The sequence below is a fragment of the Grampus griseus genome, assembly GCF_964374135.1.
Source record: "Grampus griseus genome assembly, chromosome: 7".
Classification (NCBI taxonomy): Eukaryota; Metazoa; Chordata; class Mammalia; order Artiodactyla; family Delphinidae; genus Grampus; species Grampus griseus.
This window is the reverse complement of record NC_139001.1, coordinates 73,672,350-73,686,910: the sequence shown is the minus strand read 5'-3', so window position 1 is coordinate 73,686,910 and position 14,561 is coordinate 73,672,350. Positions and strand designations below refer to the sequence as shown.

General features: G+C 39.0%; 1 protein-coding gene across 2 annotated transcripts; it reads right to left on the bottom strand.

Annotated features, from left to right (window-relative positions):
- Nucleotides 1–1,366: 1,366 nt before the first annotated feature.
- ERMN (ermin) lies at nucleotides 1,367–5,782 on the bottom strand (the record flags this gene model as incomplete). Of its 2 annotated transcripts, none has more annotated exons than XM_082658786.1 (3): nucleotides 1,367–1,890; nucleotides 4,776–4,868; nucleotides 5,518–5,782. In XM_082658786.1, the coding sequence occupies 3 exons, from the start codon at nucleotides 5,756–5,758 to the stop codon at nucleotides 1,367–1,369; spliced, it is 858 nt and encodes a 285-aa protein (XP_082514912.1). The 2 variants fall into 2 exon arrangements, with proteins under 2 accessions (XP_082514912.1, XP_082514911.1); XM_082658785.1 differs by having other exon boundaries at nucleotides 4,776–4,808; nucleotides 5,518–5,758.
- Nucleotides 5,783–14,561: the final 8,779 nt, after the last annotated feature.

Genomic DNA, 14,561 nt, shown 5'->3' with positions numbered 1-14,561 from the left:
AGAATTAAAGAAAGTGCCTTTAGAATGTGTGGGATTTGTTACACAGAAATAAGCAAAAATCTGAGAAGGGCTAACCCAGGGTTTTTCACAAAATGAAAAATAAACAAAGGGTTGAATAGTACAATGAAGACTGTATTACATTCAGACAATAAGGAATTGTCTTTTTATTTCTAGGGCCAAAAGAAGTGTCTTTATCTGTGGTGACAGAAAGCTCAGGATAATATATATAGAAGCATGAAATGAAAAATTATGGAACTATCTAAGAATATAAATATAGACTCTCCCTTTTCATAAATATTCAATACATTATTTGACACATTGGTTTGAGTGAAGCTTCACAAGCACAATTTTAAGCATCCTGATTTGGGCTGAGGTCCAGTAAATTATATATTCCCAACAACCATCAGAGCTTTCTCACTAAAAATACATGCTCACACTCTACTTTGAAAATATTCTAAGATAATTATTTCCATTTTCATAGTAACTAGTACAGTTATGACTAGAGTTGTCTCAGGTTTCTAAGGAAAGAAAATTATTCTGAGATACTCTTAATAGGAGAAAGTGTAGTAATAGAGAGGGGTATTTTCTTAAAATTGTGCTAAAGCTGTCATTTTCATGTTTAATGACATTAACTGTGCTAGACGAGATTTTATTTTCAGTCTCAGAAATAATCTATCTGATATAACTCTAGTCAATTGCCCACCAATCTTCCAGCCCCTCCCTGTGGCAATCTCACAATGGATTTAATTCATCTTGAGAACATAAAGCCAACATTTAGTAAACAGAATTTTCCTGACTGACAATTGCTCAACCCCTCTAGTGAGAAAATTCAGTGAATGGTAACACCTAGGAAGGCAGCCTATACAGAATTTCACTCTGTACATGCCAAGAAAAACAACTTAAAATCTGAAGATAATAGGAAAGGCAAAATATTTTGGAAAGTTTATTGCCAGAGTCTATAAAACCACGTTTTAAAGAAAGAGAGATTTGATACCAGACTTTCTATCACCCTCAGGAAGAAAGACACCAAAAGAAATACATTTCATTTCAAATAGTCCTCTTTCATTTGATGACTACATTTCCCAGCATTGCTACTTTTAAAGTCAAACTGTTTAGTGCTTAGCACACAGGCTATATTAGTGAGGATTTAAAAAGCAAATATCCAAGAATGAATCTAAAGCTTTTTGATTTGAGGTTACCAGACTGAGTTTTGCCTAGGGTTATTTCCACATTATTCTGCAGTGAAACAGAGATTAAGCTTCCACTTCTTTATAAGGGATGACTCAAGGCATACAAAGATGCATCTCAGGAGAAGAGAATTAGCTTTTGCTTTAGTGGGCATGAGAACTTCTCAGTTCCAGTTAGTTTATAAATGCATCATAGACTCGAATTCATCAATTCTTTGCTTGGTGTTCCCCTTTCTGATTTTCCGATAGGATATCGTATTGTATCTTGAATAAGCATTTCTGGAAATATCACCCTTCTTTCCGAAGGCTGGCTGCTCATCAGGTGTGACAGGTTGGGAACTGGGGCTGCTCAGTGGGGAGTCCTCACTTGCATCGCCTTCCTCTTTTAACTGAGAACCTTCTTCATTTTTTTTCTTAAGTTCTATCACTCGAACTTCATCTTCATCATCTTTGCAATCATCATCATCATCATTATTAATTTCTTCATCCCAAACCTCTTGCTCCTCATCATGCTTAGAATGTAACACATCAACTTGGCTTGGTTTCCGAAATCCTAGCCATTCAATTTCCATTGCCTGATGTTGAGTTTTGTTCTTCAGATCCTCATCTTCTCTCTCTCCTAAAGGTTGTTCAGCAATCCTTTCCTTTCGTCTACTTGGTTCTTGGTAACTGCTGCTCAAAGGAATCTTCTCCCACTGACGTCCTGTAGCAAAATCAATTGGCAATTGATATGTGTAGAGATTTCAAAATACCACAGATTCTCCAGATTATATTTCTGGACAATCGTTTTCCACCAAACATTTTATGGGATATTGTTTTATGGGTTATTAATATGTTTTATACAATAAAACAGGCTACACCATCAAATTAGCTTGGAAGACACTGCATTAAGCACAATGAAGTAAGCCTCTTCAGAATTTATCCAAGCCTTTAAAATACTAATGGATATTAGCATCCAGCAACCCAACCTCATTTGACTATGGAACATTTTTGGTGTGGACTACTGTATCTAGTGATACTGGTATTCCCTGAGACACACTTTTAAAAATCCTGTCTAGCCTATCACGAGTGGATATGTGAATATATTAAAAAATATTTGGACCTAGCTCCTACACACACACACACACACACACACACACACACACACACACACACACACACACACACACACACACACACTCCTCAAGGAAAGTTAGAAAAAAGGCTTTCTTCCAACAGTAAAAATAATGAAATAATGACTGCCAGTGACTGGTCACACTCAGAGTAGCAAATTCAGTGTTTACCACCATGCTTCTCAGAGTTCTCAAGTCCTAAAGTACCAGCTATGGAGGAGGAGTACAGATGGCCAAGAGTCATGTGCTGGGCTAATGGACGCATCAAGTCCACGAAAGGACACACGCTAGAGCCTAAGATCTGCTACTGATTTCTAGTGAGTCAAGATTTAAAAATCATGTTGAGGTCGTATCTACAGAGTGTTAGGTTAGCCTATTATTTTCGACATGTCCTTAACCGACAACTAATTAACTTAAGTTGTTTGGTACCATGCAGTGACTTTTAAGAGGCTCATTTAATTCATTGCAAATTTCACTTTTCAAACACATCCTATCAGCATATCCTCAATAATATTTATTGAGCATGAAAAAAATGAATTAATAATAGGAGAGTAGAGGTTGTTCTCAGAGCTTTCAGCCCTGAAGGACTTCTGTGGGAAGCTTCAACCTGCAGTGCACATGACTCAGGGTTGCGTTCACTATTCCCTTTCAACACCATAACAGTCTTTATATAAAGCGAGAGGCACTGTTCCTCTTTGCCCTTCTCCTCCACAATTTCCTATTTTCACTGAAAGATGTTGACAAGTCCATTTCCATCAGAGATTTTTCATTCTCTTTTCGTTTTGTTTTCCCAACTATAGGAATCAGATTGTAAACTTACACAAAGAGATAGAAGTGGAGGTGGTTCATCTCTCCTCATTAGCTGTGCACAACTCCTATCAGGCCACTGGCATCCAGTCAGTGTTTTTTACATCATAAATAAATATGTATTCGAATGTTTGCTATAATTTTAAGCTTTGTTTTGTTTTCTTCTTTTCCATAAGAACCAAAGAAACTGATCTTTTTACTCATATTCGTGACTTGGGCATGGAGTTGTCATGCATGAAATTACTTCTTGACTTTAAATTATAATTCTAAGTATTTTTAACATCTTCCTATTTCTCAACTCAGGAGTATTCTCTTTGGGGACTTTATAGCTGTTTGCCATTGTGAAAATAAAAAACACCATAATGTGTCCTTCTAACCCTACAGGAGGAACATGTTCCACCAAACACAAAAGGATTCATGCAGGGAAAAACTCTGATCTGAGATCATCCACTTTAAAAATCCAGACTGCTTTTATTCTTTATTTGAAGGAAATGAAAGATCATAGAAAACTATTGTCTCCAGTGACTTTCTGATCACAAATTTGAAAGGGGCTCTAGTTGAAAGGTTGAGATCCCTGCCTCTCAGAATTCGCTTGCTCATTGGCAGTAGAAGGGTTAGGGTGAGAGGTTATTTAGTCCATTTCATGCAGTTTAGGTCTTATAAATTATCTGTGATAACGTAAGAGCTTGACAGTGACTGTTGCTTACTACATTCTTCTTTGAGTGACTACACAGTGGACCACCGTATGTAGTCAGCAGACAGTCTGAGAGGTGTCCAGGCAAAGGGGACAAACCCAGGAAACTGCCAACAACCTTATCCTCCTAGGCATCTACTATTTTGTGTGATGTTCTAATATTTCAACCAATAATCTCTTCAATGTTTTACTTGTTAAGGTCCTAACTAAGCTAAATCACTTAGGTCTACCAAGCTGACTTCAATTTTGAGATAAGATGTGTATGGCTGCAAGAGAGGATATGAATGATTAACTGGTAGATTTTTATCTTCCACTTTATTTTGAAATTGTTTGAATGTAGGTGTCTCCTTAGAAGTCTAAAAGATTTTGTGTCTCTTAGACTCTTGAGTTTATTTGAAAAATAATACAGTCATTTAAAAATCAGTGTTCTTTTTCTTCTCCCATTTTTCTGAAAGAACACAAGTAAAATTAACTTCATCACCTGGAAGATTTCTTTGACAAGAATTAGGTAACCATTTTGTGCTTACAGCAGAGGCCTAGAATTTTCCTATAGATAAATAAATTTATAAGATTATTTTAAACAGTATGCCAATGGTAAACTTTTAAGATAAACCCATTTTTGAAATGTTTACATCTTGCAAGGCGCCTGACATAGATTTGAAGACACTTAATAAAAAGGAAAGGTTTATTTAGTAGACTAACTTATTAAGACGCAGATATCATATCATCAGGTCAAAGCGTGCCAATCAGTTTTACCGATCCATGCAGTCTCAGTCTTGAAGAGTGTGTAATGCTTTCCCAGGTGGAACCCACAGATAAATCCAGACTCCCTTATCTGCCTATAGCAGCTTTGAGTTTTTGAAAGCATTACCTGGATTGCTTTTTCAATACCACACTCACGTAACATCCCATGCAAAAACTGTCTTCCACATTCCATCAAACAATTTCTGTGTACAAAATGGAAGTTCCTCTTACCTTCTCTGAATGTCATTTCGTCAACACTCGTTTCTTGGAGAGAAAGATCTGTGATAGCCTTATGAGCAATATAGAGATTCTCTTCTGGTTTTTCTGGGAAGAAAACCCCCCACAAGATTAATATTTTAACATTTAAGTAGTCTAAGATAAATAAATTACCAATGAAGACTCTAACAAGGTCGAGGTCTTTGATTTTTGTGGTCACTAAAAATAACTATTTCATTCTTCCAACTCATTTCTTCACTGATTCCTTTTATGTATAAGCATAACGGTAACCTCTCCTTTAATGTCTATGTAAGTTTATAGTACCACGAATTCAGACACTTTCAGGTAGATTTAGAAAGAAAAGTTGAATTTATGAATTTCTTCTGACTGAATAATAATGGTGCTGTCCATATAATAATAAATAACAGTAGTTAACATTTAACCAACAGTAATTTTCACAACAACTGTACAAATATCAGAACTATTATTCTGCCTTCTTCTGAGAAAACCAAGGCTTCGGGAAGCCAAGAAAGTTGTCTAGGGTCACAGAGCTATCAAACAAATGAGCCTGGATTTGACCCAGGGCAGAGGTTTAGTCCTTATACTCTGCAGCCCCTGTAGGATAAGGGACTGCATTTGGGCAGGGGCAAGGGTGGGAGGATGTGCAGCTTATTCCTGTCATAACAGTTCACCCAAAGATTCCTGAGTGAGTTTACAAATCAAATCAAGCAAATTATAGAAGAGGAAAATGCTTTACCTTTTAGAATCTTCTCATCCATGGACGAGTGGAGCAGTATGTTCTCTTGTAATTTTTCACTTTTCTCCTGACTTCCTTTCGTGGGTTCATCTTCAAGACTAGATTCTACCCTGCAGTATGGTGGGGTGCCATCCATATCACTGGCTTTTTCCGTGATTTTAGTGATTTTTTGTTGACCGTTTTCAGGGGGTGTATCCCCATTACACTCAACCTGACTGAATGTCACTGGAACGTCTGTCATGATGTACAATTGAGTCCGACTTGGAGAGAGCTTTGGGGAAGATCCTTGAGAAGTTCTCTTGCCTTCAAATCCAGCTCTTACTCTAAGGACACAAATGATTCCCTTTAGTGCATAATAACAAGCTTCTTTTCCTGAAGGTGTGCAGATAGAGCATAGCACAAAAGTAATAGAATTTGTCAGATTTGCCACCAACCCATGAGCGAGAATCTGGCCAATCACCACCTTCTTTGTTGCTCAGCAGTCCCACTTGCAGAATTAATGGCAGCCTTTTGATTTACATAAACAAACAATCCGAGGCAATCAGCCTTTTGTGTTGGCATGTACAGGGGGACTTTCAGCTTGTCAGTCCCCCTCTGGGAACAGAGATTTTTGTCCCTTTTCATAATGGTCCTTTGTCATTTTCCTTGTAACAGGAGCCACAATTGTTCCACAGCTTTAATCCAGAGAGAATGACCACCTTGAGGCATATTAGTTCTGTGTAACCAGCTTAACATTTCCAAACAGATTTTGTTCAAGTACAACCTCAGCTATTTTGTAAAGGACAATGGCCTCTTTTCTTATTTATTAAAGAATAAAAACAGCTTATCAAAAACCTGTAAACAGGACAAATTTATTGTAAGTGGTCTGGCAGCGGATTCCACGGTATGCTTTCGGGAGCCCAGAGAAGTAGATCTAAGAAAATACAAGCATAAATTCTGCCGTCTTGCTAATACCAAACATTTTACATTTCAGTGATGTATTTGGTCTATAGCTTCTTATCCTCTAGTTTATTCATGTCTATTGTAGCTCAACCCATCCTGTAAAACCCTAGTATAATTGCCTCCATGAAATCTTCCCTTCCCTCAATCAGAATTATTTTCAATATTCCCTACTGCTGTTTCATGGTGCTGGTAAAATTATAAGGCACCCACACTGTCTGCCTTTGGGGGAAACAGGTGATTATATAAAACATCTGCCACCTACCATTCCTTCCTTCTTAAAGTAAGACATTAATTCTTTTCTTTGTTGAATCTCATCTAGTGCAAAATGATTCCAGAGCATTTGCCCATGTTGCTCCCTCAGCTTGGAACGCCCTTCTCTTCCTCAAGGCCAAACCCCTGGCCTAACCAGCTCCTCTGAAATACCATTTCTTTAAAGACACTTTCCCTGACCCACAGGATTAGGATGGGACTCCTGTTACACATTATCTTTCTCCTTCAGAGTGCTCTTCACAGTTGTGATTAAATAAGTAATTGCACAGTTATCTGCATAATGTCTCTCACCAACTAGAATCTAAGCCTTATCTGGGCAGAGACCATGGTTAACTTACTTATGTGTGTCCCCAGCATGTAGCATCTGCCTTGAAATAAGTAGGTACTGAATAGAGAAAAAAAAATTACTGTTGAATAAATGAATGAATGTTACTCCCTAGAGAATACACTTAAGATCTTTTCTAAAGGGAAGAAGAATAAGGTTTGAGAGTAATTGCACATTTATCATCTTTAAACCTGTGTCTAGGGCTGAATGCATTAGGGTCTATATCAGGGACGACAAATACAAGGCACTCTGGTCTCATCCCCTTTCCCCACATACTTGGAGGATATCTCTATGATCCTAGAATTCTCTCCCTTGTCATCACTAACTCTTCTCTACCCAACACACTGATTATTTGTTTGTTTGTTTCTGCACAGGAGGAAAATTAACTTTCCCTCTACCTTCTTCTGAGTTCTTGTCTGAGATCCCTGTAATAAAAGATAGATTAACAAGAGAAAAGGGAACAGACGTTTATTAATATGTTGTTAAAAGGTAAATTGAGGTATATTAAAAATTTTAAGAGTTTTTTTGAGCAAAAATCAATTCTAACTGGGTAATGTTAAAACAGAAGTGGCTAGGAGCACTGTATGGGACAGGAAATGGGGAGACTTTTATAGAGAAAAGGCAGAAGCAAAGTAAGGAAATTATTGATTGACTACAGCTTAAAACCTAGCTGGCTGTTTATGACTGGTTGTCCTTAGCATTTTGATCTAGGAAGCATGAGGAATATATAAAATATATATTTTATTTTGGTTTGCTTATGTAGGCCACCAGGCACTAGAGCCACATTAGTCCAATGGCCTCCTTGTCTAATTAATTTAACAAATATGCCTCATGTATACATGGGAGAGACCCAGGGAAACCTAGTAACTCCCTAAGATGGCCTATGCCACTCCCATAAATATCATCTCCAGCTAAAGACAAAAGAGAAAGGTGTGTGCTGGGGGTGGAACAGAGGAGGCCAGTTAGAGGTTTCCAGGAAAACCACAGTCAACAAGGGTATGGTATGTTATGCAGATTTACGTGGCTGCCTTCTCCATTGACAAGATTCTGTTATGTTTTAGAGTTATCCTTCTCTTCCTGGTACCGAGAGGGAGACACCCTTACAAAGGGAGATCTCCTTTATAAGTGCCAATTTCCCTTACAAAAGATACCTTTCTATTTTCTGAGCTTCTCCAGTGTCTGCAGTTTCTCAAAAAAAATTAACTCAAAATAATCCTTATGCCAAAGAGACATATTTTGGAGTGGCATATCCTAATGCTCTTCTTTTTTTTGTTTTTATTTTTTTTAACAAACTTTCATATAGGATTTATTATATGTTAGGCACTGTTCAAATGCTTCACAAATAGTAACACATTTGATCTTCAAAACAGCAGTGTAAGGAAGGTGCTATTATTAGCCTCATTTTGCAGAATAGAAAAATTAAACACAGAGAGATTAAGAAACTTGCTGAAGGTCACACAGCTGTAAACCTACTGTTGAGAGTTTGCAGCTTAGATGAAGCCAAGAGCCATCTGGTCGGGGTGCTAGTGTTTCCTTGGGCCAGAGAACCCACTGGGCTCCAGCCTGATGAATTAACCGCCTCGGCAGCAGAAGTAGCTCTAGCCAGGAAAGGGCAACAGAAGGCCTGAGGTGTCATCAAGGCCTTCCCAAGACAGACACCCCAGCTGCTGAGGACAGGGTTGGGAGGGTCAGGGAGTTTCCTTCCCATCAGAAATAACAGAGCTATTCTCTTAATTCAAAAATCAGAACCTGGAGCTTCAGGGCCAGGTCGATCCACCCCCACTAGCTTAGAGGTAGAACAGCCCAGGATCTAGGGCAAGAAGAAAATATAGGGGGAATCAGATGGGAGGATGCAGAGACTAACACCAAAGCTAGGAAAGTATGGGGACATACTAGATTGTGAGATGCAGAAGGGCAGGAAATAGTACTAATTCAACCGAATGCCCAGCAATAAACATAAAAATGTAGAAGCGCTCACATTAGCTTTGAAATCCTGTCTCCAACATCTGTCAGTTCCCTCGAGACTGCCAAGTACCTCAGGGACACAGCAAAGTTTTGTTTCTCTCTCATACTCTTAGATTGCTATGACCATATAGCAACTTGCAACTTGTACCTATAGCTTAGTTTTTATGGGGATTAAAATTTGGGGGTGGGGGGAGGATCATCTTTTTTCTAATGCCTTGCTTTGACATTTTTGGGGGGCATTTGAATTATTTCAGATTTAGAAACATAGAAAAGTGATCCAGACTTCTATCAGCCTCGGCTAACCAATGTGTTCACTTCTATAAAAAGCCAGGTAAAATGTTTTGTAACGTGTATAAGTTTTCCTACAAGTAGATGGCAACACAAAAACCATTTAGCTCCAAAATGAGTCTAACAACCAAATAAAACACAGGGTATTTTATCTATTAAAAGGTATGTTGTCACCCATTGACTGTAACAACCTACGATTTGTAAAGTGTGTTTGAATTTGCATTAAGGATCCTCATTTCAAAATACCATTGCATATGGGCTTCCCTGGTGGCTCAGTGGTTGAGAGTCCGCCTGCCAATGCAGGGGACACGGGTTTGTGCCCCGGTCCAGGAAGATCCCACATGCCGCAGAGCAGCTGGGCCCGTGAGCCATGGCCGCTGAGCCTGCGGGTCCAGAGCCTGCACTCCGCAACGGGAGGGGCCACAACAGTGAGAGGCCCACGTACCGCAGAAAAAAAAAAAAAAAAACCATTGCATAATTTTCACTGCATGAAATATGACTTTTTTAAAAGAGAATTTACTGGAGTATTTATGTTTTTTCCCTAGTTATTATTCTAAATGGTAAAGGATATTATATAAATATAACCATTCTGAAATCTATAACAAAATATGATAATGAAAGAATTTTCACATGGGAACTTAAAAAGTATCAAAATTACATTATGCAGATACCCACATTTCACTTGTCAAATGCCAAATGATGAATCTTAAGGCTATATTAGGTCCAGCTAAGGAGCCAGGATAACCTGATTTGGTTCACTTAAGGGACTAACATTCCAAATTGACGGGACAGCCCAGCTAAAGTGAACTGTTACAGAAATACAAAATATTATAACATCATAAAATCAATCAGTAATCATATATCTCACTTCGAAAAACAATAATTGCCTACCACCTTGCATAAATTAGATTAAGTTGATTATCTTATGCCATCTTCGTACCTTGTGTTTATATTTAAGCCTAGCTTGAAGCAATAGCTATCATTTGGGCAATATAAGGTCTTGAAGCAAAGGATGGTGTCTTCCAGGCAGCCAGTAGTGAAGTCTGTGGGTAACACTTGAGGTTTAAGAATTTAATGTAACAAAATTTAAAAATTCAACTGTTTTTTACTAAAAGCATGCTTTCCAGTCTTGGAGATGGGATCGGTTGGAAGGGGATAGTTAGTTATCTCTCTAAAGACAAAGTCTTTCTTATACCCCAGGAAAGATACATGTCTTTGCAGCCCTAGAATCTGGGGCCTAGCTTCTCAGTGAGTTACTGTTTACCATATTTTTAAAAGTACTGGAAGAAACAGGCTAGGAATTTGGTGAGGATTAGAAGAGAGTGTAGCCCTGAACAAGAAGCCACAACGTAAATCCCTGTGGCCAAGGCAGGCAGGTGGGAGTGAGAGCACGAACCAAGAATTAAGAGGCCCCCCCCTCAAATAAAGGGCTAATGAGCATTATCATCAGCGACCCCTATAATGATCAAGAGGTTGGACTCGGTCATCAGATGACCTGGCATGAAATCTTGCTCTGCTGTTCGTTTTTTTGTTGTTTTTTTTTTGCGGTACGCGGGCCTCTCACTGTTGTGGCCTCTCCCGTTGTGGAGCACAGGCTCCGGACACACAGGCCCAGAGGCCATGGCTCACGGGCCCAGCCGCTCCACGGCATGTGGGATCTTCCCGGACCAGGGCACGAACCCATGTCCCCTGCATCGGCAGGCGGACTCTCAACCACTGTGCTACCAGGGAAGCCCTTGCTCCGCTGTTTTGTGACCCTGAGCCAGTGTACAAATCAGGCATGTTTGGGTCGCAGATTACAGAAACTCAATTCAAAAAATCTTAAACTCTGGATTTAATAGATCATTTCACTAGAAAGTCCAGAATTGGCTTTGCACTTGTTTGGATCCTAGGATTTAAACAGTGTCACAGGTAACCTTTCTCTCTTTCTTCCAAGGAAGGTGACGATTAGGAGGTATTTGGGTGAAACTTTTTTCTAGGTCCCATAAGATTTCCAGCTGAGTGTGATAGGCCGGAAGATGACCACCCCGCAAAGGTGTCCAAGCCCCTAATTCCCATACCCTGTGAATCATTACCTTACAGGGTAAATGGGACTTTGCAGACATGATTAAATTAAGGATTTTGAGATAAGGAGATTATCCTGGATTATCAGATTGAATCCAATGTAATAATCACAAGGGCCCTGAAAAAAAAGAGGTAAGAAGGTGAAATGTGATGTCACAGGAGATGTCACAGGAAAGCAAGAGGTTGGAGTCATACAAGGAAGGGATCGTGAGGTAAGAAACATGAATCATCTCTAAAAGCTGAAAAGGGCAAGGAAATGGAATACAAAGACTCTGAACGGAGTACAACCCTGCCAGCACCTTGATTTTAGACTTCCAACATCCAGAACTGAAAGAGAATAAATTAGTGCTGCTTTAAGCTATTAAATGTGTGACTATTTGTTGCAGCAGTAATAAGAAACTAATACACTGAGTTTCTTGTTTCTCTGCTTTCATTTTCATTGACTGCCTTGGGGCAGAAAATTCAGCTTTTCCAACTATTTGTGGGATATATATTTTTGAATCTTAATCATCTTGGATTGCTTCCTACTGGCCAAGAAGACCTCTCATACTCTCATAATAAGGTTGTATTTTCTTCTCACTCATCTGTCCATCAGTACAGGTTTGACTTTATCTGTAGCAGTTTGCTAAAAACTATAAGAAAATTATAAACTCTCAAGCATCCTGATATTTTTCTATCAAGTCTTCTAAAATTCAATCTTTAGTAGGAAATGGTCCTAATCAAGATTTGAGGGGACGGTTTAGAGCAATGATGGTCAGTTTCACAATCAGGAATGAGAGAATTCTCATTTCTTCTCATCACTCCTAGTTATCCAATCGCACATTTTAAGGTCTATAATCTACCTTTCACTCTTGGTGTCCATTTCTTTGATATATAATGTTTCACTGGTTGAAAATGAAAGAGAGTCAATTCAAAACAAATTCCACAGAAAGGAGAATTATTCTGGCTTCCGGAAAGTTTCGTTTCTCTCCCTCTCTCTCTTTCACACTCTCTCTCTCTCTCTCTCTCTCTCTTTCTCTCTTATTGTTCTACTTTGCTCTATACTGGCTTGTTTCTCAGGTAAATTCTCCCAAGGTCATAGCAAATACTTCTCCGGCAACCCTAAGTTTACATTATCAAGATAATTATTAATATGAAACAGGAGCATTTCTTTCCCATTAATTCCAGCCCAAGTCCCTGGGATGGCCTTCATTGGGCCACTTTGGGGCATGGGTTAACTCCCGAGCCAGTTGTTGTGACTTGGGGGATAGAATCCTCCAGTTGCCAGGCCTGGGACAGGTGTCCACTCCTGAGCAGAAAAATGGGCAAAGACAATGAGAGGGACTATAGGACAAACAAACAAACAAAAACCAGACATTAGCAGATGCCTACCTTTTGAAGAGATTCAGGTCTCCCATCAGTAAAAGATAGATTCTAATATAATATTCCTCCTAGAATTGTAAAAGCTGAATGTGTTAATCCAGGGAAACTGTTTAGCACCGTGTGGCATAATAGATATTCATTCATACTTGTTTCTTTTTTGTTTATTGTTTTATCGTTACTTAGTTATGTTACTATTATTATGACTGCTAGCCATGTAGCTTTGGAAAAGTCACTTAACCTACCTGAGCCCATTCCTTCATATTAATAAGAATGGTAACACATCCCTTGTCGTGTAACAGTAAAAAGCAAGTTAATATGTACAAGGTGCCAGGCACAAGGTTGGCACATAGGAGAGAACCATGAAGAGGGGATATTATTTTTATTGTTATCTGAGAGAGAAGGAACAGGACCACCCCTATCTTATCTACATATGCATAGATTTTTTTTTACAAACCAAACGCTGAAATTTGACTTCTGAGATAGGTATCATTAGATCACTGAAAGCTCTTTTTCACTCAGTAGGAGGCAATGTGTGGGCTGCTCCCGAGACTGACACACATACCTGGAATTTAGATCTAATGTAGCTTCAGTCCTATCCCTTCCTGTAGTCCCTGGGAAAACTTCAGTCATTGACACACTTTAGAATGATTTGTTGTAGAGGGTCATTGCAAACAATGGTGGCATCTGTTCCATCTAATAACACACACCTGGGTGAGTACCGTGGCTTCATCCTTCCTATCTTGAATTGGGATTAGTGTGTGAGCACCAGCCTGTGGCCACTACCAATACCCCAGTGCATTGGCTTGGTGGAAACTGATCCTAAAATTGTACAGAAACTGATCCTAAAAATGTATGAAATAACAGGTGACTATGAAAACCTTGAACCCTAGATCTCTCTTACACATCAATCCTTGCAGTAGAGAATGAATTATGTTTGAGACCCTTGCAGAGCAATCGCACAGGTAAGGAAGGGGAAGCCCCATGGAATGAAATCATTTCACTCTGTTGGCCATAATTTTAAGAGTATACTCTCCTAGATGCACGGAGTGTCCCCGAGAGCTTTTAGCCAGGCAATTATAATAATCCTGTCTTACTTACAGTGGGATTTTTCTTGATGCACTTTAATGGAAAGAATGCTTTCTTTATTCACGGACACACCATATATGTTAGTTAATAAAAGGAATTTGTGCAAGTGTTTATAAAACCACAGAAAGAAAGTTTTTAACTGCATACACACTCTTTGGTAGTTTGAAAGCATTTTATCATCCTCCAGGGGAAGCAGAGCTGTATGAAAGTCATATCACTGCCAGCAGCATCCCTCCTGAACTATTTTGAATGTCACTAGGAGTTTAAGGCAACATATTGTTTTTCAGAGGAGAAAGGCAACAAAATAATTAAACACATTTTTCCTTCAGGAAAAAAAAAAAGAAAAAAACAAGTCATCTCTGCTTTTGTACAAAGGTGATGTGATGTGACCATGAACAAATATAATCTCCTCAAAGATGCCTCCGGTAACTTAGCTCAGAAGACTGTTTCAGGCTAAGCAGGAAAAATTCACACACTATCAATGCGTGAAACACATCTGCAGAGAGATTAGAATTTCTTGTAAATCCTTTGTGTTGAATCCAAATGAGGAACACTGGACAGCTGTGCAGATTCTTCTGACGTTTAGATGAGGAGAGCAATGATTTGAAAGCTCTATTTATTGATTAGCTTATTCACCCCCCTGCACCCCGACACTTGAAGCCAAACAGGAAATGTACTTCAGAAACCATCTGGGGACTTCCCTGGTGGCACAATGGTTAAGAATCCACCTGCCAATGCAGGC